We start from the raw sequence: 26,468 nt of genomic DNA on the forward strand, positions 1-26,468 counted from the left end.
ACCCCAAAGGTGGGTACTTTGTGCTGTGAAACACCCACATATTCTCTCACTTTGAGTAGTAACTGAGTTTGTCATCAGCCATATAGATTGTTTAGTTTGTAATGGTACAAAGGATATTAACAAAATTTTCAATAACTACTTGATTTACAATACAACTTTATTCAGAGAATTTATTATGCAGTATCCAAGAAAAAACAGTTAAGTAAATAATCTTATTTAGGTAAAGTGTTAATTCAATATTTTTTCCTTTTATACCATAATCATTATTGTTTCAAATTCATTTTTTGTTCAGGTCCTTCACTTTCTATTTCTTTCAGCCTTTTTATGTAGTCGCTATGATTTATGTACGGATATTGCAGTGATGATGATTTAGGTTGCAAATTACAAGATTCTGAAATAACAGAGTAGTGAAATTTTAAAGCACATTATCACTGGAGAGGAATCAGAAATGTAAGTTTACATTGAGCATTTTATGGAAAGAGATAGCCAATGCGGTTGCTAATAGAGAACCAGTCTCAAGTACTTGAGAGATGCTTCCAAGTTTCATACTACTGTATGTGTATAAAATAAAAGTTTAATCTAGTTCCTGGGAAATAATAAAGATTTTACAAGTTTTCTTGTTATCTCATTCTACAGAACACACTGCGGTTATTTATAAATGTGTAACCACCAGCTGCATTTTCTCATAGTTTTTTCTCTCTTTCAAACACACACACTGATAAGCAGTAAATGAGGAAAAACCACAGGGCTACATACTTCTGCAGTTATCTTCAAAAGCAGTGATACATAAACAACTGGGATACATAAAAATAATGAAAAGCCAATTAATCGGATTTCTTATGAGCTTTTGGATTTCTTTTTCACTTGCTTTGTATTTTCATAGTGGAGAAAGAGAAGAGAAATGTGTAATTGAAGATGTTCCCAGTGACACACTGGTAACTGGTAGGTACCTGTCTTTGCTATATGGTGATCTATGCAGTAATAGAATTAGTTTGTAATTTAACAGAAAAAGATGTGACTAATGAATATGGTAAAACTACAGTGATAAGAAAGAGGGCACGCTACAAGTCCCTACAAGAGTGACTAGCCACCATGTCCTCACATATTTGGCATGTAGATTACATAGAAAATGTTTTCCAGAGAGCTTAAGTGACCCAACATAGAAAAAAGTCTTCACGTTATGTTATGACCCATTCATACCAGAATTTTTTAATTAGCAGTGTTTTGGAAAAAAACAGTTCAAGATGTACTGAAGTTCTATTCAATCTGAGATATCACAAATGTAGTAAATGCACGTACAGCACGTGGTGTGTAAGATTGAAAGGTGGTAGTTAAAATGAATATATTAGTTTTTGCAAATAATGTGATAAATATGAAAGACAATTTTAAAAAATGTGATTTGAAGACAGTATACTTTCTCTTCTGGTGGTCTCAGTTTGTCCTCTGGATGCTGATCTTGCCAGAGCATTAGAAGTAATAAAAAAGTATCACTTGTTAATCAGTCTTTTGTCTAGTATTCTAAGATTTCCTAGTGTAGTAAAAATTCATTGCACTTCACGCTGCTATGAAATTCCTCCTGAGCAGTTTCATTTGTAAGTACATGAAATACATGTATTATTTTATTGCTAATCATTTGTCTTTATATTGTTGCTGGAAAAAGCAATAAGGATGTTTAATATTAAGCTATGTTTTATTTAACAGATTTTTATCTGTGTTTTTATTCAGGGAATTACAAAGTACAGAAGTGGGATATGCATAAACATGACTTTCTTGACTCTGCTCCTGGTTTAGGAATGTTTGTGACTGTTCTAACTCCTACCTCTGAGGTAAATATTCTTAATGAATGTTTCTGTGTGATTCGTGTATTGACTTCTGATACTGGCAGACAAAACTATCAAAAAATACGGATGTTTTGGGAATAAAGTGAATCCATAATCCATCAGCCAGCTCAGTATTTTGATGTTGAAATGCATAAGCACCTCGTGATTGTTTTCAGAATAAATAGAAATGGCATAGAATTGCAAAACTATGTCATAAAGACTAGTAAGCTACAACCGAGAAAACAGGCTAGATTATAAAATAATGGAAATTTACTAATGAAGCAAAGTGGTATTTGAGCAGCAGACAGGAAGGCTAATAATAAAACAAACTATAAAAGACCAGATTACTAGGCTGCATGAATCCATCATGCATAGCAACTGCTTCTGTTGCCATGAGCTCCTGAGCTTTTTCAACAAAGGGCAACTAACTCTATGCCTAAACAAAGTCTTAGTTTTCAAACTTGAAATGCTTGAGAGACCATTACGTTTTGTACCTTACAGATATTCATAGCATTTCAATGTTTACTGTGAAATTAAATTCTTTATTATTCTCTCAGATAAATTCAGTGTTTTCAGGAGGTTTAATTGAATAATTTTTACATTCATTTCAGAATGCTGCTGTTTGTTATTTTATTAATATCTATACTGTACATATCCAAAACATATTGTATCTAAATTACAGGTAATTTTGTCAAAACTTTATGGGCCAACAGCAACATTTTCATTTACATCCTATCTATCTGGGGAGCATGTTATCTGTTTGCAATCAAACTCCACAAGACTTGTGGCATTTGCAGGAAGTAAACTGGTAGGTGTACTTCTTAAATATTCTTCGTTGTAATAGTATTGGTTGTATACAAACTGCAGGGCTTATAAAATGGATGAGAAGTTTAATTTCTAGTAGAAAATTCAACATTTCCTCATTACTGGAGATGAAATATTTATAATTCAACATTTCCTTGTTATTGGAGATGAAATATTTATAATTATGAATATGAAAAGATGAAAAGACAATTCTGATATCTAATTTAAGATTAAAGAAGTGAGACTAATAACTATAAATTGATTTAATGTTTACACAGTGCTTTGAATGTGGAAGGATTTTGATCAATAACAACAACAGTTTGGATTCAGAAAGATCAATATGTCAGACCAACTAACACAAGCACTGTCACAAAACTACTTATTTAACGCTATTGCATGGCTTCACTATTTTAGCTTGAATTATTTCAGAAAACATTTTAAAACTAATTTGAGCAGAGAATAGAAAATATTTTCATAATGGTTAAAGCAGTACTAGTATAAAACAGTGCCCTAAATAATTAGGGAACATTTAAAATTTGCATAGTTAATTTTAAAATGAAATTTTAAAAGAAACACTTTACATAATCCATCTGATTCTTACTTTAGGAAGAATTTCCATAAGCATTTAGAACTATTTTTCTGTAATGAGCTTAAGGGGAAATTGTCTGCTGTTTTTAAGGAATTATGAAATCAAGAAGACACAGTAATGGGAATATTTTTTTTTGTTCTCAGCGTATCCATTTGGACATTAGAATTGGAGAACATTTCCTGGATGAAGCTGTTGTTCAAGCCAAAGACAAAGTGAATAAAGTTAATGCTGAAATAGAACATCTTCTTGAGCAAATTCATCACATATCCAAAGAACAAAACTATGAAAGAGTATGTGTGTTCCTTAATATAAATATTAAAGAATACTTTGTAATGGTTTATTAATTATTAAGTAATGTGAGCTTTATTATTTAATTGCAGTATTATGTTTTTCTAAGCCATAAAAAAAAAAAAAAACCAAAACATCCCACATTGCCTTACAAAATATTTGTAAACTGTAAAGAACAATATAAAAACTAATTAATCACTATGAATTCATGGTTATAACAGCAGGTGTTGTTTTAAAGAAGGAATTTCCAAACATAGTTTTCATGGCCAGAGCCAATGACAGCGGTGGAGCAGGTGGCAGGTACCATTGCGGATGATGTTGCCAGATGTTGTTTCCATGCTGGTCTTTGTGTGTAAACTTTACTGCAATGGCTAAGGAAACAACTGAATGTGATTTATATATTCTCATTTCATTACAAATAAGGCTCTCTTTCAAACAAGACTGCACCCATTATCTTCATTTTTCTACATGCGGGCAATCAGACTGTGTTTACAATTTATCAACTAGTTCCCTAACAAAACAAATTCGGCTGCAAATAGTTTCTTGACTGCAATGTGGAGTGACTGCAAACCTGAAGCCTTAAGCATGTATTTATGGGACATAAGTATATATCATTGTATCAAAACAACAATACGTATTTTAGCAACAAGGGAAACATTGCCTTTCTGCTTCAGAACAGGAGTGTGTTTGCTTCTTAGCTTTTATTTGTACATAGGACAACATATGAATAAGAAGAAATGTTCATTTTTCTCTATACAAAAAAAAAAAAAAAAAAAAAAAAAAAAAAACCAACCAAATGTGCTTACTGCTATGCAGAAGAGGGGTGTATGTCTAGTTAATAGGATAGTAGTATGTAACATGCAGAGTTGGTATGTAATAATTATGTTTTTTTCTTTTTTTCTTCAGGAACGTGAAGAAAAATTTCGGAAGACAAGTGAACAAACCAACAGAAATATATTGTGGTGGGCTGTTGTACAAACATTAATCCTTGTCTCCATTGGAATCTGGCAGATCAAATCTCTCAGAGATTTCTTTATAGCTAAGAAGCTTGTTTAAGTTTTACAAAGATGCAAAATTTCCTTGCTACCTAATGCCTAAAATCCAAAGAAACGCTGTTATCTTTGAGAAAATACACTGTATAAAACTCTCAAGCTTGACTCATCTTCTACTAGAGTTTTTACTCTAACTCTCTTTTCTCCATGTATATGTATCTGGCCTTCTCTTAAGTTTTAATCCTTGAATCTCACCTTCTATCAATTCCTTTTCCTCTACAGATATGAAGATAAATCTAGAAGAAAGACTAAATGTCTAAGGCAGCATTCAAGCTCAATTCAGGATTGTTAAATTTAAAAGAGAAATCTAAGATATTTCCAAATACTTCAAAATTCTCTACTTGTTTAGTAATATTGTTCTTTACTGTCTTGAACAGATCAGTGTTTCAGCTCTGATTGACTTAGTAGGAAGACAAACAATTATCTCTCTTGTGGTGAGAGCATCTTGAACTGAACACAATACCAACTTTTCCTCAGGTATAATTGTGATTATTTTTCTTTAAAGTATTGAAAGATTTACATGACAGTGGAACCTATTGTGATCAATTACCATGGAAGAGGGAGATCCGTACAAACTGCTTGGAATTGCTCTCCATTTTTGCTCCTAGATAAGCCCTATAAATTAGAATATAGAGTTGAGATCTGACCTTTCCCACAGTTTATGTTTAGCCTTTATGAAGAATGACAACATAGACTAAGTTACAGGTTTCTTGGCAAACACTGAAATTTTGCCTATATATTTTCTTTTAAGGTATACTTACACTAAATTCTGCGTTCTGATGCTGTATTGATGATTGTTTAATTTTGATTATTCAGTAACTGTAACATTACTGTCTAATGAACTTAGCAGTATTACTGTTTCACTTATTGCAGCTGGACTGAATATATCTGAATGCCTCGATTTAGATTACTTTCTGTACAACCACCTGAGTAACTACAATATCATGCAGTCATGAGTCAAAAGCTGTGGTTTAAAATTCAAATAATTAGCTTGACAAAGCAACATTAGCGTAAGAACAGGAGGAGATGGCATGATCCACCTCCCCACCTGGTTAACACATAAAGAGACAGTCTTTAAGAAGGCTTTCTGGAGAGCACTCTGAGAGAAGAGTGCTGCATTTTGTCCTCCTGCTCTTTTTTTTCAATTGCTTTTCTAGTCTAAAAGTTGCAAGCTGAAATACCTCTTGAGAAATTCTAAAGGCAGAGCCTTCTTTCTTTTACCTATATTCCTTCTCACCTTTTGTTTTCATTACCAAGGAATGACCTTGTCCTGTAAGTAGGTTTCCTTTCGCAGTATGAAAATGTATGTGAGAATCTCTGTAGTTACAAAGTAGAGATAAAAAACAGTGCTCTACAGACAAAATCAATTAAAATAAAATCTTATAATAAAATATGTCTTTATAAAAAAAAATGCCTTTATAAAATCTTATAAATCTACTCTCTGAGATGTGTCTTATATTTAAAATTTCCAATACCTCGGGAACTGTCACTTGAAATGACCAATATGTGAGCGCTATTAAATTCACTTCTACAGAGTACCCATTTACAGTATGCCTTGTAATAAAACATTTGGTTTTGGGAAAGAAGAAACATGAGTTACACCTATATGGTATGTGAATTTTAGGAAGAAATCTTAACAACAGGGTCAGGCTTTGGCTGATATTTAGTGTAAAGCTCCTAATACACCCCAATAATAAATATAAATAACCTCACTCAAAATGCAATTATGCTTTTAAACCAAGGGCAAGCACCATGTCAGAACTCACAGAAGAGATGATTAAACTCTTCAGTATTATGTTTAACCACAAACCAGCACTGAGACTTCACGTCTCAGTTAGAGAGTTCTTCATTCTTTCTTAGATTATTCTTTTTTTTTTTAATTTAATATCTTTGCTTCAGTGAAATGCTTTTGGTGTCCTTCAAGATTCCTAACTAGGTGTAGAAAGCAGAAGTTCAGTGGCAGTTCTCTGGGGGCAGCAGACTTCTTAAGGCTCCTATGCAGCCTCTGTGTGTGTCAGGAGGTCTCATGGCGAAGCGCCCACACAGAGCCCTGCTGAGGGTCTGTCTCCTGTGGAAGGAGGGAGGAAACACAGAGAGCACCCTCGGTGTGGGCACCCTCTCAGGTTTGGTGGCAAGCGGCTGCGAAGCCCCTGTTATTGTGGAGTGAGGGTTAAATCCTTCTTCTCCCCACTCTCCACAGAGGGTGGAGAAGGGGTGCAGCCAGCTCTCAGCTCGGGACAGATGGACGCGACAGAGGCAGGCCTGTAGGCCTCGCAGGGTGGGTGTCCACCTCACCCTCAGGCTCCCTGCAGCCTCTCCTGCCTTTCCACCCCATGGCCATCCGAGTATTTTGCAATTCCTGCTTCTGTGAGCCCCGCAAGGCCTCGCCACGGTTTATCTTCACCAGCTGTGGCCATGTCATCTGTGAGCTCTGCCTCCAAAAAGGTAATGGCTGCCACAGGCCAGGCTTTCTGCTCAGGCCAGGCTTTCTGCTCCAGCCAGGCACTGCTGGCAGGCACATCTTTACCTTCCCCAAAGGCATTTCTACTCCCTGTAGAAAAAAAGAAAGGCCTTTCCTTTTGTTGGCCTCCTGTTATTGATAAACCTTTTCAATTGCTGCCACTGATTAATTTGCAAAATCAACCTGTGAAGGCCTCCAGGTGAATCTGGCTGGAGGTATTTGACTTTGAGAACAAGCCTTAAGCACCTAAATAAAAATTGAGCCCAGATGCTTATGAGCCATGCCTGCACTATAAAAACAAAATAAGATAAGAATCTTCTCAATCTCATTTTGGAAAGGGCATGCTTCTTCATTAGTGAGAGAGCAGTTTGTAAAATAAAGGATTTGTAATTCCAAGATAGATTTTGCTACTAGTCTGAGGACGTTTTAAACCTCAGTATTGTCAGTGAAATGCTACAAAAATTTCAGGAGGGTTAGGGAGATTGTAGGTGGTGTTTTGAAGCTCTTATTTGCTACACTCAGTTTCTGAGACATATTCTGGGAATCCTGTGGCGTTGTCCCATGAGGATATCTGGGAAGGATGTAGGGGAATAGAAAAGCTCCTTTTCAAAAGAAAAAAATTAATATTTTTTCCCCTCTTGGTCATATGAGATGCCTTACTTTTATTAAGTGTAGCAGAAAAAAGCGGTACATCTTTGTTTCATAATTAAAAATAAGTCTTTCGCCTAAAAGACTTTGCATTATTGCTACAGAAGAGAGAGGATATAAATATAACATGCTGGCTGATAGAACATGCATCACAGGTTCTCTTTCTGTTATTCTAATTTGGCAAAAAAAGTCTCTGAGACACCATTTTTTTCTGAACTCAATGATAATGAAATGTTATCCTCTTTAAAGATGCTTAAGAACATTGATCTTTAGGACTCTTAGACAGGGAGCATCTAATAAAATCATCAAATTTATTGTAGTCATATGCATTTACTAGAGGTAGTTGCTAATACATTTACAAATAATCAAAGAGACATTTAAAAAGTAATAAAGTTTTAGAAAGGGATTTAAAAGGTGATTAATTTTTTCACAGAAAAGAAGAACAAGGAGAAATTATTAATTCTTTGAAGTTAAGGTTTCATATATTTTATCTATAGAGTAAGACTGAGCCTCAAACTAAAAAGTCATATATCTGGTTGGCTCTAATTCATTAGTGCACTTAAGCATGCACTTAATTAAACCAGGCAAGTAGTCCTATTTAAATCAAAGGAACTAAAAGTCACCTGCATTCACTGACACTAATGATATTCATAAAATCATTTACATGAATACTTATTTGCAGGATTAAGACGTGATGATATTCACATACAATTGTGTGTACTGGGTTGCAGACTCGAAGTCTTTATTCTTGTTTTTTTGAATTTCTTATATAACATTCACATTACTTCTCTAAGCTTGAAACACAGGTTTAGGCAACAAATTCTATCAAAACTATATACAATATCTATTCCATTTGATGTGTATTTTAAGTGTGTCTTTACTTACAGGCAAAAAAGATGAATGTTTGATCTGCAGAACTCCTTGTCGTACAGTATTCCTTTCAAAAGAGGTAAATGGAACTTTAGTACTATTATATTGCATTAATCTGTGGTTTGTTTAACAGCTAAATTATTTGCATTACAAAATACTTCCTTCTGTTTGCCAACTGTGACATGAATATTTATTGATGATAGCTTGGTAGCCTTGAATTTTTTTGCACTATTCTGCTTTTAGTTTTACAGATTTTCAAAGAAAAGTCTACATAGACTGACTATGTCCTCTAATTCTGTTAGACTGTAAATCACTCAGGCATTTTCAAGAAATGTGACTGGCTACTTTGTAACATCAGTAATCTGTCAAAATGTGAAAAATATTTGTACATCAGAGAAAGTGAACTGTAATGAATTCATTTGTGTCATGGACTCAAGAAAATTTGCATGCTGGCCCATTGATGTTTTCAAGTGTATTGGTCTTTTTCTCCTTATTTTCTCTTAAGCTTGTTTTCCTCATGACCCTGTGAATATTAAATGATATGGACTATTGAAAAGAGTTATTCACAAGGCAATTAATAGCTTTTAGTTCTCTTAAGAAATCATTAGAAATATTTAATTTTCTCATTTCTCCCATGGAACCAGAAGATGTTTCTCCAAGAACCATCTTCCACTTAGCTGATTTCATAACGGGGCTTTGAAAACATTCATATTTTCCTAGAGTGACATCTGGCTAAGGGACAAGAATGCCTTAGAAGTGTAGAAGAAAAGCACTCAAGGCATTCAATACAGTTAAAACAGCAGTCATATAAAGCTATAAGGCAATAATGCATGTGAACTAGAGGACATTTTGGGACTAACCATGAAGAGGTGACCTTGGTGAAAAGCATGATTTCTCTATCTGTGTTTAAAATTGTGCTAATACATACATAAATACTGAAACCTGAAGAGGACAATGCCACCAAAAAGTAAATCATTGCAGCAAAAGAGTCAAATGCCAATATAATTAGAAAGAATAACAAACACCACAATCAAATAAACCAGAAAAGAAATGCAGAGAACCTCCAAAAGGAGGCATTTTAATAAGCCTTCATTATCGGCTTGCTTAGATGTAAGTTTTATTATCAATTTCACTCATAGAATAATTTAGGTTGTTAGAGGACTCTGGAGGTCATCTTGTCCATCCTCTTCCTCAAAACAAAGCTAAATTCTGGGTTAGATCTGCGTTAAATTGCAGCATTTCAAATTGATAATTTAATTTAAATATACTGAAGGAATTTAAAAAATGCAAAGGGTGTTTCATTAGAACCTGCCATTGCTCTGGAGGACAGAAAGGCAAATTACCATATTCTTTAAAAAAAGGCATGAATGATGATTACTTAGCCTTGATTAAGAACAGATAAAATGATTGGGATGTTAATTAAAGATGCATAGAAAGAAGTCTTAAGGCTGTATAATTTAGGAATCTGGGTGGAAATACACCTGGAAACCTTTCTATGCTTGTGCTATGGCATTCTCAATGAGTAGGAAGTCTTGTAAATGTGTTAGAAGTCCTCACTAAATTGTATATTGCTATAATCAACATCCACACATTAAATATTCTTATCTTTGCATCAGTGCATGCCAGTCACCTTTCTGCTTCCCTCCTATGGTCCTCACTTGCTCTTTCCAAGAGGATCATTAAGCTTTCTGATAAAACAAAATCTCACTGTTCATGATTTCAGAATATCTTGTTAACATCTGCTATTCTTCCATCAACAAATAATATTTAAAATGTTTTCTACAGTCCTTCATTTTAAAGAGTTTATAAATCAGCAACAAAGTTTATTTTTATTTCTTTCGGGATCAGAGACTCAAACCAAAGTTGTTGCTCTGCCAGAACTCTAAATAAATTTCTAGTGCCATCCCCTATGAACACATCTTAAAGACTTCAAATATATTTTCACTGATACTTTGTCTTGCTTGTTTTTTATTTACTCTAATGCCTTAGATAGCTTAGATTGTACCATTGCTCTGTCAGCTTTTTTCTTTCTCATTCTGTCTGTTCACCAGGTGGAACTTTTTGAATGCTTTGGCTAATGTCAACCAAATTCAAAGGGCAGAGGATATTCAAATGCTATTTATTTCCTCCTGTCTTTGAAAATTGGTAGCTGGGGAAAACAAGGAGAAGCAGTTTAGTTCCCCTGATGAGAGAAATGCAAGTTCACCTTAATCAGTAGGTAGAAGTGCATTTGGCAGCCACATGCACAGTGTTGGAGTCTGTGCATGCTGTCCCTGCTCAGCTGGATTGCAGTACAGGACATGGCTGTAGCAGATATCAGAACGTGGGGAACAAAAGATAAAAATCTGCAGCAAATTGAGGTTATTAATTTAACTTCTCACGTAATGATTTTTCATACACATGAGACTCATTTCTACAGATTGTAAAAAAAAATAGAATACACACTGAAGGCAGATTTGGGAAACGAACCTGTTACCTACTCATGGTTATCTGACCAGTGTTACACTATTTCTGGAGTAGATAAAAATGTTGTCTCTCTGTATGTTTGTGCATTCCCACACGGAGGAAAGCTTCCTTCTTTTGTTATTTCAATGTAATATTTCCAATTTAAGTGATAGCACTTATCTAATTTCTTGATAGCTCAGAAGAAGTGTTGATCCATTCATAGATGGCCTATTTCTTATTTATTTAAGTAATCCATCTTTCTTTCATTTTTCAAATTTTCAAACTTTCGGAGAGTCTGCAGAACTTGAAGTATTAATTTGTATTTTGCTGGCAATGGTTTTAGTGCTCTTTTACTGGTTTTTGAAAGGTGACTCCTTACATAACAAATGTCTATTTTCTGCTTATATCTTGTCTTACCAGTAAATGTGTCGGGATTTTGTTTCCAATTTAAAAATAGATGTTTTCTTTATTTATTTAGACTAGATTTTTCATTTTGAAAAGCTATTTGCAGTTACGTTAGAAATCATGCAAGGTTCTCAGGTGAAGGAGCTGTGATCACTGATTACTGCCACTCTGTAATATTTTAGCCTAGCACTCTAACCAGTGTAATTGTTTTGGGGATATGTTTTGTTTGTAGTTTCTTATGTCCTCTGGAAATTTTTTACTGTCTTTGTTGCAATAAGTGTGTGAGCACTGCAGTTAGACAAAAGCACAAAGCCTTCCAGATATTTAATATAGATCGTAAACAAAACTGAGCTTGTTTTCAGTTTCTGTATTATCCTACTCCTGATCTGTCCATTTTTGATTTATCTACATTCTACATTATTCACTTTAAGGAGCACTTCACCAAATGTTTTGTATAATAGATCTTGCAAGAAGAAAGTACTAACCTTGCTATACTTTATTTTCCTGCTAGACAAGTCCTGAAATTCAGTCACTGTTCATGGGAATAGACACACTGTGCAAGAAATATTCAAAAGAAATAACACAGGTGAATCACCCTTCTTTTTAATTGTGTAAAATAATTAGAAACTTCTACTGCTTTTTTTGAAAGTAGGAAAAATACGTGAATGAATGCCTCACATTGTTAGACTGTTACTCTCCTTGTTTCTTTAATTTCACAGTTTTAAAGTTCTTAAGAAGGCATAAATTGCTTATCATGCCCTTTGCTTATGTTTTCAAAATCTCTCTGCAGACCACTTGTTCTGGTTATTTCAATAATGTAAAATCACTTTCAGTGCCATGAAATGAAAAATGAAATCTTCACCAGGCCCAGATAACGTACGTTCATTTTAGGAATCCACAGTTACATGGTCGAAACCTATGCTGGCAAAAGCTCTGAAATGGATGCTGCCTTGTTTTTTTTTACTTTTTTTTTTAACAAAGTAAGCAACTTTAAAAATTCCCTGGTCTCAAAACCTAGATTTATTAAAAATAAGAACAATAAAATTAAGAACAATATGATTACTAAAAAAATGAGAAAAGATCCCCATACTCTGATCTGACCTGTTTTAAAATCAGAAACAAGAAAAGATTTCAAGAAATACTTCCTCTCCACCTTCCATAAAATCCAGACTGGACCCCATCCTTCAGGCTTAATTTCTGCTCCATGAACATAAGTAACTTTCTGGGTTAACCAAATACATATCAGCTCCCACTGCCTTTTCACCTTCTCCATATCTTCAGCCTGGCTTTGAGATTTCTCCTTGTCTCTCACGGAACATTTCATTGGCAGCTTCAGCCACTCTAGTCGTGCTGTAAGTAATGCATCCTCCCTGCACTGACCAGCAACTTTCATTGTTTTGTGCCAGTACCTGTTTGATCTTGTAGTGAGCTTACAGATCCAGCAGAAAAATAATAAAGGGAAAAATAAGGGAAAATCAACTTTTCTCTTCATCTTAGAAATCTCCTAATTGACAATGGTGATTATAGATTTGTTGTACTTCACAAACCTTTCCGAAGTTGAGTAGGTCCTTTCTCACAGCAATCCTCTTCGTGACACAAGGTAAACAAGAAGCCTTCCTCTGTCGTGTCAGACATACAATGTAGAAAGACAAGTAGTTATTCTGTAAACTGAACAAATCCAGGGGTCTGCATTATCAATCACATCTGAATGCAAACTTCTGTAACGTGCCAAAGAAAAGAAATGAGGGACATGATCTTGAAAGTTTAAGGTTGTTATTTTGGTAGTTTGAGATAACCTACAGGAAATAAATGGCCATGTAAAATCTGGAAAAAAATCAAGAATCGGTCATAATTTCCACTGGCATCAAAGGCCGTAAAATAAGCTTGTTCTGTGTTAGAGCAAAGCATTTTATAATCTAGTAATTAATCACAGCAGCTTGTGCTTAGGATAGCATATGGGAACAAGGCTCCTACGTAGTGATTTGTCTTCAGAACAGGCTCCTACTCTCAAGCAGTTTATGGCACAAAGATTTCTCAAGGTAGAGATGGTACCATGGATTTCAAAAGCTTTTCTTCTTGAAATTGTCAAGTAGTTTTCTGAATATTTAGCATCTATCATATAATAGGATGTCTGCAAGTTGTACGCAATATGATGAGTATTTCCTTTTTTGCATGTTTTATCTTGCTATCTGGTTTCTTGCTATCATTTGATTTCTTGCATCCTGTGCAAGAGGAGAAGCAACAACTCCCAGGTACTCTGTGCTATTCATTAGTTTTAGCCTGCTAGCATATCCCATCTTCAGCTATCTCTTTGCCAGCAATGAAGACTTGTAATCTATTCAGTCATTCTTTGTATTGCTGCTATTTAAAATCTCTAATTTATCTGAGTTGTTTCCAGAGCTGCTATATCCTTTCTGAGATGGTAAGAAGATTCAGGGTACAGTATAATCATACACATTGACCCTGAAATGATGATGCTGCCTATTGTTTTTAACCAAAAATTAGGAGAGTGCTTTGAGGTGACCTGATAGCGGCCTTTCAATATCTAAAGAGGAGCTACAGGAAAGAAGGGGACAGATGTTTTAACAAGGTCTGTTGTGATAGAACAAGGGGAAATGATTTCAATCTTAAAGCAGGTATGTTTAGGTTAGATGTAAGGAAAAAGTCTTTTACAATACAGGTGGTGAGGCACTGGAACAGGTTGCCCAGGGATGTGGTGGATGCCCTGTCCCTGGAGACTTTTAAGGACCAGGGCCCTTACCAGGCCCTGGGCAATCTGATCTAGCTGTGAATATCCCTCCCTGTTCGTTGCAGAGAAATTGGACTAGGTGGCCTTTAAAGTTCCCTTCCAGCTCTAAAGGTTCTATGGTTCTATAATCTGACTGACTTTTTTTACTTGCCTACTTATTAGCTTTAAAGAATTAAAAATTCTTAATTAGAATTTTAATTAGAAATGTAGTATGTGAGGAATTCTGATTGTTCCCTTCTGAATATTTCTTTTATCAATTCTTCAGGAGATACTTCTCATCTCTTGTTAAGTATCCAGTGGGAACCTCCTAGAATCTTGCACTGTGAATCAAAAGTAACGATTTCAGTTACCTACTCCACTATGGGTTTATCTTCTCTGAGTATTCTTGGCTGTCTCTAGCCCTGCATATTTTCTATCTCTTAATATTCTTTCTCTTAATATGTCAGATTTTCTTTCTCTTAATATGTCAGAAGAAAGATTTATTAGTAAGCTTCTGCCTATTGTAATTTGTTCAGCAAGCTCTTGTCCTGCTTTGATTGCATCTCTTTATTATTAACGTGTCGTGCTTTATGATCCTCATCTGGACACAACATGAAGTGCTTACACATCACCTGATAGCATGGCTAACAATTATTTTTTAATTAACAAGATAGTTTTACAAGGCAAGTTATAGTTGCCAGTAAGACACATTACTTTTTATGTTACCATTAATTTTATGTATTTGCTTAGCACTAATGAATAAGAAACACTACAAGTAAATTGTCTTTCCAATTTCTTTACATTATTATTGAACAGTGTTAAAATACAAATTCAGTGAAATAAATCTGCCAACTCTGCCAATCTGTACTAAATTAATCTTTCTAAGACTTTCCATATCTGATTTTGGACACGGCATGGTTTTTTTGGAAGAATGTTTAAATAGTTATATGAAGGACATGTTAAGTATTTATCAAAATAGAGAAAAATATACATTCTTTGGTGAGGCTACATAAATGTAATTAGTAGAAGCTAGATATGATTGTGTCAAATTTTATTTTTAGATTTCAGAATTTCAAGAAAAAAATCGTAAACATTTGCTAGCATACCACAGAGAAAAGGTAAATCTAACTATGATTTTCTTATTTTTGTTTATTATGTTTGCCTTATTACTTTGTTCATGTTTTACAAGACGTATTCACTGTTTATTAGAATACTTAGGATCCTTTCTCCTAAAGGAGCATTGTCTCCTTTCTGTCCTTACTGGAGGACCAACACTCCATATGTGTCCTAAGTGTGAAATGACAGAGGAAAACTCAGATACATCATACAAGTGCTTTTTCCTGCCGTTCTCCTCTGCGTGGACTCCGGTTTCTAGGAAAAACTGAGTACTCACAAAAAGGATTCTCACGCTTGCCTATCTTGTTTGTGGTCTCCTTTCTTTCAGTACATCATCCTTGTCACATGCAACCAACTGCTCTCATGATCTAGATAAAAGTTTCTTTGTTGCTTTTTCTGCCAGTTTCAGACCCCAGAGTGCAGGTGTGTTATGTGTGGTATGGACACTTGGTGTTTATATTCCTGAAAATCTAACACCTGTATTCTTCTGGAACCCAGAAATACTGAAAACTGAATAGTTGTCTAACTTCTTTAAAGCATTTTGGTATTAAAATGATAAGTTCTAGAGAGTGGCAGGTACACTATTCTTCATATTTGTGCTGGTCACTCTCTTAATCAAACCTGGCTTAAATTAGGAAAAACAAATTAAGGAGGAGTGTTAAAAAACATGTTCCTACATCCACGTTTTGTCTTTAACATGTTTTGCAAAATTTCACATCTGTAAAAACATGCAACAACTCCCCAAACAGTATGGTCTTGTAAAGATAAAGGAGGAAATGTTTTAAAGGTATTTTAAAAATATTCTGAGAAGCATGATAAGTTAACAAGAAAAGTTATAATTTGTCTTCAAATGAAAATATAAATAGTGTGAAGTAGTGGAGAATTAAAGCCACACAGGAAATTGAGGATAAAATACATATGCAAGATTGAAGCTATTGAATAAATTTTAACATGCTCCATAAAAAGTAATGTATGATCATGTAATGAATAATCCTAAAAATGCACATAATAGGGAACTTATTTAATGTTCTTTGAACTCTACTAGCTGGTAATGTTCTTTAATGGAGATCTTTTAGTCATATCTCTAGCACAATTAGAAACACTCTTCACATAAACTTATTACAAACATACTTCCATGAACTGAATACATTTTGAATCAGGAATAAAAATATGGACATATGGTACTTGGTGTTTTGAAAATACTGTTATTGGTGTCTTCTTCTGGTAATCCTATATTAACTGCTCTGTAAGTTTCGTATCATGGGATCATAGAATAATCTAGGTTGGAGACAACCCATGCTTGAGCAACCACATATCCTTCTTGTAATGAGAGGCCAAAAACTGAACGCCATATTTGAGGCGCGTTCTCAACAGTGAACATACAAAGAGGCTGGCCTCAATGTTTCTGAAGCAACCTCTGCTTGGCCACCTTAGCACACTGCTGACTCATGTTCAGCTGTCAACCTACATTCCCAGGTCTTTTTCCTCTAGGCAGCTTTTCCAGGCATTCTTCCCCTAGCCTATACTGCTGTATGGGGCTGCAATTGAACACAGCCCATCAATGCAGCCTATCCAGTTCCTTCTGCAAAGACTTCCTACCCTCAAGCAGATCAAAACTCCTGTCCAAAATTAAAAGGTACACTCAGTCAATCCCCTCATATCAATTCCCCCAAGCCATGAGCAGCCAGGTTCTCCAGGAAAATACCCTAAGACAGTGTCAAATGTTTTACTGAAATGAGGTAAACAAAATTCATATATCCTTTCCTTCATCTAGTAAGCAGGTTGTCTTGTCATTGAAGGAGATCAGGTTAGTCAGACAGACCTGCCTTTTTTTTCAAACTCATTCTGGCTTCTGATCACTTCCATTTGCCCTGTGATCCGCTCCACCAACTGCCATGGGATTGAGGTCTAACAGGTCTGTAATTCTCTGGATCCCCCTCCCTGCCCCTCTTGTAGGTTGGAATCACATTTGTTAACCTCCACTCAACAGAGTCCTCCCTGGTTAGCTGGAACTGCTGTTAAATTATTGAAAGCACCTTAGTGAGTATATCAGATATAGGAAAGCGAAAGAAAAATAGAAGAAAACTATTTTAGATGACTTTTTTAGTGTTCATTTATCCAGTATTATGCTTCTTAAGAAAAGATGAAGTCTGTAGGTGCTAAACAGCAGTTCATGTTTTTAGGACTGTCTGGGTAATGTATCAGCTACAGACTTGCCCCCTGGTATCTAATAGCAGGAATGGCAGTGATAATCTAAGATTAAAACCAAAAAGCACAACCTTTCAACGCTTTGGAATGCTGGCAGTGTAAAAGTGAAATTGTACATCATACAAAGACAGCTTGTTTAAATTTTTATGTCACAGAGAGTAAAGCTGGAAGAATCTCTGAGGAAAGCAAGACAGCAACTGCATCAGATACAATGGTAAGAGGTTTAATGCAGCAGAAGTAAATGATTTTTGAAATCAGATTACAGTAGATTTAATTGATAAAACAATTTAAAATGCTTTTGTTGCCTTTTTCTCATATTGCAGAAATGGAATGAAAGTATTTTTTTCAAAAATAAATGAAAAGTGATTTCTGTCATCAGATCATCTTTTTTTTTTTCTTTTCTTTTTTTCCCCTCCCCGACCACATTATTCAAGCCTATAAGGAAGAAATTGTTTTATTTTTAAATTCAGATCAGTGCTTACACTAGAAGTCTTCAAAAACTTCTGGAAAAATACTTTGCCAGGCTTGGTCTTCTTTAGAGTCCTTTGTGTATATTAAAAATATTCTCCTCCCTATGGATTCCTCTTCATCAAAGGAATCCTTCTCCATCTTGTCACGTTTATGATTATCAGTGAATGAAGATCCTGAAATAGCCTCGATAGCACGGTTCATGAAGATGGCACTTTAATAGCAAAACACCATTGATCTTTAATCTTTATTACTTAACCTTTATATTGTTTTTTCATTTTTAATATAGACTTTCTTTTGAGTCTGATATGCAAATAATACCGACTTATGCTTTCTTGTGGTACTTGGTGTAATATAACTGAAGAAAAACACCATAAAGGAAGCTAGGTGGATTATCATAGTTTGTATATTTTTATCCACTGCCTTCTTTTACTTCTCTGCATCTCATGTAACTAGCACCTTGCTTATAACAACTATAGAGTTCTTCTGAATTCTCACAGAATACTATCAAGACAGCATGACCTAGGGGATCTCCCCATATGCTCAGCAGATCCTCCTTTGTGCAGTTATTGGCAGAAGTATCAGTTTTACGTAGCTGCTGACATTTCCTTTGAAATTCAGATTGTTTTAAAGTTGGGTAAATGTATACATGCAAATGAAGATTTTTGACACAATTGCAGATCATAAGTTATTATATTTTAACACGTTGTTCCATGAAATGGCCGTGTTGTTCCATACAATCTCATTTCATTAAACATCATAATGTTTTCTTAAATTTACCCTACTGAGCATGCAGTGACTAATGTAGACATTATGTAGAAAAGACGAACTTAATAGCTGCTCAGATATACTGCATATTTTGCTTCCTGGTAAGCAGTGTCATGTTAAAACCAGCTATTAATGTATAAAAAGTACATTGATATTGACCAGCTAGAAACATGAGGTAACCAAACCATCCTTCAGTTTATATCCATGTTTCTTTTTCTCTTTTAGTATGAAACCTCCTCAGCAAGCTACTCAACTGCCATTTGCCAGTACAAGCAGAAATCCACTTTCCAGTAAGAAGCACTGGTTTAAGATATTAACAGTGGAATGCATATGAGTGGACATAACAATATTCTCATATTAATTTTTTAAAATTCTTTAATAACTTTAGTGCCTTCAAGAAGACTGAATGGGTATTCCTCATATTCTCGTCAACCTAGTCATCCTACTTTTGAAACGTAGGTGCAAATCCTTAATTTTAAATGGAAATCTAAAGAATGACAATGTTGTAATATCTTATACCCCAAACAATGTCTTTTAGAGTTTAAAATGAGTATCTTTTTCTCATTTATTTGTTGTTTGTTTCTGCAAACTGTGGTGGTATAAAGGCACTGGGGATATCTATCCTAGAGTACATAATAGCTGGTTTTATAGATTGCCTTTGTACTCACTAGATGGCATGATGCACCTTATTCTGGAGATGTCTGTACAGACGATTGATTAATTGGTGAGCAACGAGAACTTCTCCATTTAACTGTAGGGGAATATATAAATGACTTGTACAGACAGCTATGTTTGCACTGTAGTTATTTAGATAGGATGAACTTCAGCAAGGCATTCAATGCCTATTTAATTTTAAATAAATTGAACATACAGCTCACTCAAGCTAAAAGATATCTGTATTTATTCATTAAAAAAAAATTCAAAATGCCCTTGTAGTGTTGACAAGTGACAACTAAGTGAGTATGATATAAAATAAATTTCTTGGCAGATATCTAAACCAACCTCAGTATCAGCTGATGGTGAGCTTTGGAACAGGTGCAGCATACTTATTATATATAACATGTTACATTTTTAGTTATTAGTAAATTTTACATAATTTTAGTCATTGTAAAGAGTGTGCTGTTTTTAATTTCAATGTCATACTTCTTTTCACATTTGTTGTAAGAATGGAGTCAATGGAGGTTGATCCTGTACCTTCACCAATGAGGAAAGTAAGTTTCTGTATATGTGTGTGTGTATTTATAAATATACATCTTCGGTTTCTCCAACCCCATTACCACTGTAGAAAAAAGATCACTACTTCCCTGACTTCTGTCCTCAGCACCCCAGCCTGCCTCCAGTTCAGACCAATTCATACTCACTTCAGCTAAGTAGAAGTTCCCCAAAACAGAATAAAAAAGAAATGAGCCTCAACACTGTTTTTCTAGAATTCTTTTCTTCACGTATCACAGAATAGCTGAGGTTGGAATGGGACTCTAGAGGTCCTCTTCTCCAAATTCCTGTTCAAGCAGGGCCGCCAGCTGTCCCAAACAATGTCCAGACAGCTTTTAAATTATTATAAACTTTGTCTCTCTAAAAACTGTAACTTAGCTCTGAGATTTTGCATTTTAGTGCCATGAACAAACTTGGAAGTGGAGAGTGCCAGAAATCTTCAGGTTTATAGTGCTCCAAACAGTAACACTCTTGCTTAAAATACATTAATAATGAATGCACTTATACACTGTAATTAATACTATATTTTTCTTTTAGCCTGAGACAATGACTGGTCCAGCAAGATTATCAGTTATAACTCCACCACAGGATGGACGCATGGGTAAGTGAGAAGAAAGTTGTTAACGGAACAAAATGTATCACTTTAAGGGAATTAATAAATTAAAATTGTTGCATTAGCACTTCACTGTCAAAATGTGAATTGTGTTGAGGTGTAAACAATTCATCATATCGAATTCAGCAGATGGGAAATGGTTAAAAATGGTGAACAGAATAGTTTTCCCACTACTTACCTTCTCTGTTCTGTTAATATATATATATATATATTTTGTGACATTTACTGATTTATTCACAACCGAGTCAACATGTCTAAAGAAAATACAGTAATGATGTGGTTGAACAAAACATACATACTTAAATTATATGTTGTTGGCCTTCCAGTGGCCTTCCTGATTATGCTAGTTTGTATATAGTTACCAGAAACTGACATTGTCCAAAATATTATGCTAAAAATCACTTGAGGGAAGGAAGGAAACTAAATTGAAGTTAGAGAAATATTTTGTAACAAAATTAAAGCTTATTTTGTAAACAGAATTAAATCTGAAGAATTTAGATGGAGGATTTCTTCTTGTTTGTTAGGCATGCTATTACTATATTTAAGTTGAAGACGTTTTACATGACTATGATTTCTTTCCTTGTCTGTTAAGATCTTGGGTGGCTCTCCTAGGTAAATAAGACATAAATGACAGCCAATTGAAAATAGTGTGATTTCTTTAGGCATTGTTTGTTTGTGAGGAGTTTCCTAGAATTTCTAATGCTCTGCAGGTCTCCACCATTTCAGTGTCCCTCCTCTTCTCAGTATTGCATTCAACACAGTTCTGCAATAGTTCATCCTCTGCAATTTTTGTTTAGCTTGGAGAAGAGAAGGCTCTGAGGAGACCTCATTGTGGCCTTCCAGTACTGAAGGGAGCATATAAACAGGAGCCTGGTCTGGTAGTTGGTGACCCTGCACACGGCAGGGGGGCTGGAACTCAATGATCATTGTGGTCCTTTCCAACCCAGGCCATTTTGTGATTCTATGATATGATTTATCTTACAACTGGCTTCAGCAGTTAGGATAATCCATCTCCAGCTACATGCAGAGTGTACTTCAGTAAATGTCTTTTTTGAGCTAAATCCCTGCAAATGCTTTTTTTTTTTTTTTTTTTTTTTTTTTTTTTTTTAATTTTTAGGGTTATTTTAATTCTTTCTGACACAATAACTTCATTTTATCAGCCATTCCCATATATTTAATTTTCTATTGTAATTTTGCAGTGATTCTCATTCTTGAATAAACTGATCATGAATTTGTCCCAAATAATGCAATTAAGGTATTAATAATATTTTCCAAAATGATCTCCTAATTAAAGAGGATAATTCATTTTGGCTCTGTTGTAAAAAATGTAATTCTTACAGGTAGTGTATCCTACAGAAGTTCTCAGTCATCTGGAATAACATCAAGTCAAACTACAGCAGTATCTACCAGGTAATTAAAAACCTTTCAATGATGTTAACAGTCTCTTGTGAGACACTGAAATTTATCTCTTGCCTAGCCTTTATAAATCTGTACATTGAAAGGCTATATTTTACATCTTAAGGAATGTTACTGTGTAACATTTGCATAGGCTACTAGCTGTCACCTATACAAAAGTTAATATCATTTGAAGATTATATTTTGAAAGTACTTTCTTCAAAAATGTGCAGAGATAATCTGAGTTCCTGTACCCGTGGACATCTGAAATCATGGTGCTTTTATACAAAGGGTAGTTAATTTCAACTAAGAATGTGGAATAAGCACTCTGCTTAATAACTCTTCTGAAAGTCAAGAATGTAAATGTAGTGTCTATGCAAGAGTTATTCTCTGATTAAACCAAACATCTTCATTGGGTGCGCCATGGGTCTTTTAATGTTTTTCATCTAAGTAGTGAAAATATCTTAATTTTTTAGAACTATCAGCATCAACAGAAGAGATATAAAATGGTTACAGAAGATAGTCTTGTAGTCTGCAATCAAGCTCAGTGTGCCTCCTTAGCATAAATTTTAAATATATGCAACAGAATATTTCTTTTCTATCTCAGACTCTTGGATTAGACCATTTGTTTTCTTCTGCTTTTTACTATACATAAAAATCATGTCTATCTAAAAATCTGATGAGGAATCTGTAGAACACAAGAATACTTTGTATTTCCTATTGAGATATTAACAATATCAATTAAAAAGGTTTTGAAATCTCTTGTTCTGTGACAGCAGTCTCAAATTTTATCCATTAATTTTCATTAATAGATCCACACCTATAGGACTACCACATAATGGATGTTCACTTATGTCACCATCCGGATCACAAAACAGTAGGAGGGGATCATGGTCTGCTTCTGATTTCAGAACTCCTCCATTGTATCAATTTACATTACCTTCACCACAGTCATCTGTAGCAAGACCTCCAATCACCATCTCTGGAATTCTACAAAGACAACATTTAGGCAAGTATCTAAGAAAATAACATTTAGCACTTTTTCCTGAAAGAAAGTTGGCACAATATATGCTTGTGAATGACTTATTTACTGCAAAAGAGTAAATAATAAATTATGATCCACATTTAGCCTTAATCTTCAGTGCAACAAAGTATCTTGCTTCACCCAGAATAATATTTTAAGAGGTTTAAATTTGATCATTTCCACATTGCTTTCTAGTAAAATACCAATTCTAAACAATTTGGCAAATCTAATCATGTAGTCTTGAGTAAAGAGCAGACAATAGAAAACCTTTAGTGACACAAGTGCAGTGAATCAGTAGCAGTCATAGCAAGACTGAAATCATCAGCAGGAGTTCCTTAATAGAGCAGAATATTTGAGCTGACATATGAGAATGATGGGGAAAAAAAACCTGTCTATAATGAAAGGAATGAATAGGAAACAGATTCTGTACAAAAAAACCCTGAAGTGCTGTAGAAAGTGAGTGACAGTGGATGTCTCTCTATATTCAGTGAAGAAAAAAAGGGAGCACAAAAGGAAATCACAGCATTTGTAAGGTGAGAAGTATTAGTGATCTGACCATTAGGAAAAAAAGGAAGATGCATTTAGTTTGGGAGGAAAGGCTTAGATGATACTTGTAGTCATATCTACAAGCTGTTTTTCCCATATTCTAAACTATACAATATTCATTTATCTAATTATTACTTGCTACCCAATCACAGTCAGAAGGTGACATAAGTGAAAACTAATTTACATGTTCTAAAAAATTCTCTCATACTCAAATTATGAGTGCTTAATGAACTTGAATATGTCATAACTGCTTTAAATCTGGAATATCTGCATGTGAAATAATGCATAAGCCTTGCAGGTTCTATTTAAAAAACAGAGTAGATATCTACATTATTAAAATAAGCAGCTATGTGGAACTGAAGTACTGATTTTCTTTGAGCTATATGTTTTATAAATTTTCAAGCTAATTTAGTTCATAGACAGAACAACAATATTTACTTTGAACTTTCATTTCTGCAGCTGAAATTGAAATAGGACACATTCTTCAACAAAAAGATAAATATTTTATGTAAATAAAAAGGAGCATATTTAGATTCATAAAATACTGTAAAAATCATAATCAAAATGTATCTTATATTTTAAACTTCTATTCATTTTTACTTTCCTTTTTCCCCAAATGATTTACACGAATAAATTCTTCTTTAGAACTTACTAAAATATTACTGTTTGTATTCCTATTCTAGGATCAGCTGGTTTTGGAGGACAAACAGCAGAAAGATAAGCAAAAATCCGTGATTTATTTTGTTCAGTAAGCATTTTGAAAAGCTGTGCACTGTTGTTGGATATCAAAGTGTTTGTAATTTCTATAAAATGTCAAAGTAGCATAAAACAACTATTATTCAGCATGAATAATGTATCTAAAACTTGCCAGTAAAATCTATAGTAACTTTAAGCAGGATTACAAAAGATTCTGGCTTTTTAAAGGAATTTTGGTTTAAAATATATTGTAAGAATTGTAAAAATAAATTGCTTTTGTTAATGAAGTGTTAAGACAAAAGAATGCTTTTATATTCAATGAGATCTTCTTCCAGTAAATGCAGTGAACTGCAGCAGAACTGATTTTAAATAGCTGTGCCTGTACAGATGAACCCCTGTCCAAAAACTGTTTTACTGTTAGACATTAAATCAAATAGACATTTGATTCCAAAATCCAAATTTGGGTTCTTATTCAAGAGATTACCTTTTGTTTGCACGGTAAGGAATATGGTTTGAGGGTAATCATAGCCTAGTAGGCTCTTCAGAACTTGTAAGACAGTATCTATACAACATTCCAAGAAGCTTATCATTTGATTTAGGTAGCAATGCTGTCTTCTCAAAAATGCAATAACATGGAGGAACTGGTTTGAAGAGATACATCATGCCAGAGGCTACCTTTCCTCTCATAGAATAGTGGATGAGTGCTCTGTCTGGAAGGTCCCAGACTGCCAACTCTCCCATTGAAATTCCCACCATTACTGTGTATGTCTGGATAAATTTTGCTGGACTGAATAACTTTTGTTTTATTTTTGCCTAACTTTAGCCCTATTTAAAAAATAGGAAAACTATAAGATATGTTTGAGACAAAGTCCAGTTAGAGAATGATACAACTTCTTTTGGGTTAAAATGTTTTGTTTGACCTAAAAGAAAGTCTAAAATAGTAAAGAGAGTACAAAGGTGTTCTTCATTTTTGCTGCCTGATTAACTGTTTACTACACACACTTCAAGCATGCGACTTGAAAGAGAATAAAATGGATTGAGAAATAATTGGTTTGTGAATATCTATGGACCAGGAGCTTCTTCACCAATATTCAGATTTACATTTCACTTATTTCAGTGTGAAGTTCTTAAATCGTAATTGCTTTAATTTTTTACCATGGGATAGTTTGTGTATTTTCTCCTCCTCAATGATCTTATACTTAAAATTTTCAGTGGGATTTCGAATCAAATTACCTTTCAAGCAATTTTCTGTTTGAAAGACTTAATTTTACAGTAGCATAGACATATAATGAGTGAAAGAGTAATCAAATTATCTAAGTTCTAACTCTTCTCTACTTGAAGATGAGCTAGAATAGCTTGAAAAAAATGAGGCCTGTAGAACACAGTCGCCAACTTCCATTATAAGCGTCCCTCAATGGCTTTCTATTTGTTTGTCTCACAAGAAGGTATTACTTATAATTTCTTTAATTTCTTCAATTTTCTATTGTATCCTATCTCACTGTGGAGTCATCTCGCAGGGTCACAGTCAAAAGCGTCTCTACACGTCAAGCAGAAATGCCTTTGAGTGACATTCAAGGCATCCCAGTTCATATGAAACAAGAAGTCCAAAACAAATTAAAAATATATAAATATAAGAATATACTAAAAAGAAAACCAAAAACACAACAGTTTCCTCCATCTGACAGTAAGCACAAAAGTTACTATATTCAGCTCCCAGGTATCCATCTTCACTGATATTTTCTTGCTTTGGAGATGAATTACGCTCGTTTATCCTAAAGAAAATTTGCAGTACACTAATGATACACCAGAGGGTGCTAACTTACCTCTAAACAGTTTTAGTTCTACCACTCATTCGGGTAAGTGGAGTTCTTATATTAGCTTTTACAATTTGGGATTTTTATAGAAAAGCAAAAGATGATACAAAGAAGTGCAATAAAGTGATGTTTGAGTTTGAAGATAAAATTTCAGAAAAGCATCTGAATATGAAACAAAAGAGGAGGATTGAATGTTAAAACAGTAATTCAGATAGAATATTTAAAAAACTTCAGAAAAAATAATAGAAGCAGAGATTAGTCATGCTTGTGGAGTTACAACGGTGGTCTGAAGGAAGAAATTAGTTAGACCTAATACTGGGAAATGGAGCAGAGTACTTTGGCACTGTGCTAGTTTCTGAGGATAGGGTCAATGCACCCTCACAGTGGTTACTCAACACTTCTGAGAGAAGACAGCATGGTGTATAGCTTTGAAAAACACAGAGACTGAGTGATCCATGAATTCTTTTCAGTCTTTCTGTCTGAAGCTTTCTGGCTTCA

The 26,468-nt window shown here is 34.4% G+C and overlaps 2 protein-coding genes across 2 annotated transcripts; both read left to right on the forward strand.

Annotated features, from left to right (window-relative positions):
• The first annotated feature begins 25 nt into the window (after positions 1-25).
• LOC125692129 (transmembrane emp24 domain-containing protein 11-like) lies at positions 26-5,914 on the forward strand. The gene is made up of 5 exons (XM_048942252.1): positions 26-942; positions 1,726-1,826; positions 2,503-2,628; positions 3,357-3,503; positions 4,408-5,914. Exons 1-5 carry the CDS (start codon positions 813-815, stop codon positions 4,555-4,557), a joined length of 654 nt encoding a protein of 217 aa, XP_048798209.1. The 5' UTR covers positions 26-812; the 3' UTR covers positions 4,558-5,914.
• Positions 5,915-6,506: 592 nt separating this feature from the next.
• RNF212 (ring finger protein 212) lies at positions 6,507-24,521 on the forward strand. The gene is made up of 12 exons (XM_048942253.1): positions 6,507-6,998; positions 8,550-8,611; positions 11,894-11,968; positions 15,172-15,228; positions 17,590-17,648; positions 18,896-18,960; positions 19,059-19,125; positions 19,836-19,881; positions 20,420-20,483; positions 21,836-21,905; positions 22,703-22,899; positions 24,144-24,521. Exons 1-12 carry the CDS (start codon positions 6,887-6,889, stop codon positions 24,179-24,181), a joined length of 912 nt encoding a protein of 303 aa, XP_048798210.1. The 5' UTR covers positions 6,507-6,886; the 3' UTR covers positions 24,182-24,521.
• The last annotated feature ends 1,947 nt before the right edge of the window (positions 24,522-26,468 follow it).

This window comes from Lagopus muta, chromosome 4 (genome assembly GCF_023343835.1).
Source record: "Lagopus muta isolate bLagMut1 chromosome 4, bLagMut1 primary, whole genome shotgun sequence".
In the NCBI taxonomy this organism is placed as follows: Eukaryota; Metazoa; Chordata; class Aves; order Galliformes; family Phasianidae; genus Lagopus; species Lagopus muta.

Excerpts from the sequence above, each read along its gene's own strand:
- RNF212 (XM_048942253.1), top strand. The coding sequence starts at position 6,887 with ATGGCCATCCGAGTATTTTGCAATTCCTGCTTCTGTGAGCCCCGCAAG. Across the intron at positions 6,999-8,549 it reads TGAGCTCTGCCTCCAAAAAG|GCAAAAAAGATGAATGTTTG; the intron begins GTAATGGCTGCC and ends CTTTACTTACAG. Across the intron at positions 20,484-21,835 it reads ACCACAGGATGGACGCATGG|GTAGTGTATCCTACAGAAGT; the intron begins GTAAGTGAGAAG and ends TAATTCTTACAG.
- LOC125692129 (XM_048942252.1), top strand. The coding sequence starts at position 813 with ATGAAAAGCCAATTAATCGGATTTCTTATGAGCTTTTGGATTTCTTTT. Across the intron at positions 1,827-2,502 it reads TTCTAACTCCTACCTCTGAG|GTAATTTTGTCAAAACTTTA; the intron begins GTAAATATTCTT and ends TCTAAATTACAG. Across the intron at positions 2,629-3,356 it reads CATTTGCAGGAAGTAAACTG|CGTATCCATTTGGACATTAG; the intron begins GTAGGTGTACTT and ends TTTTGTTCTCAG.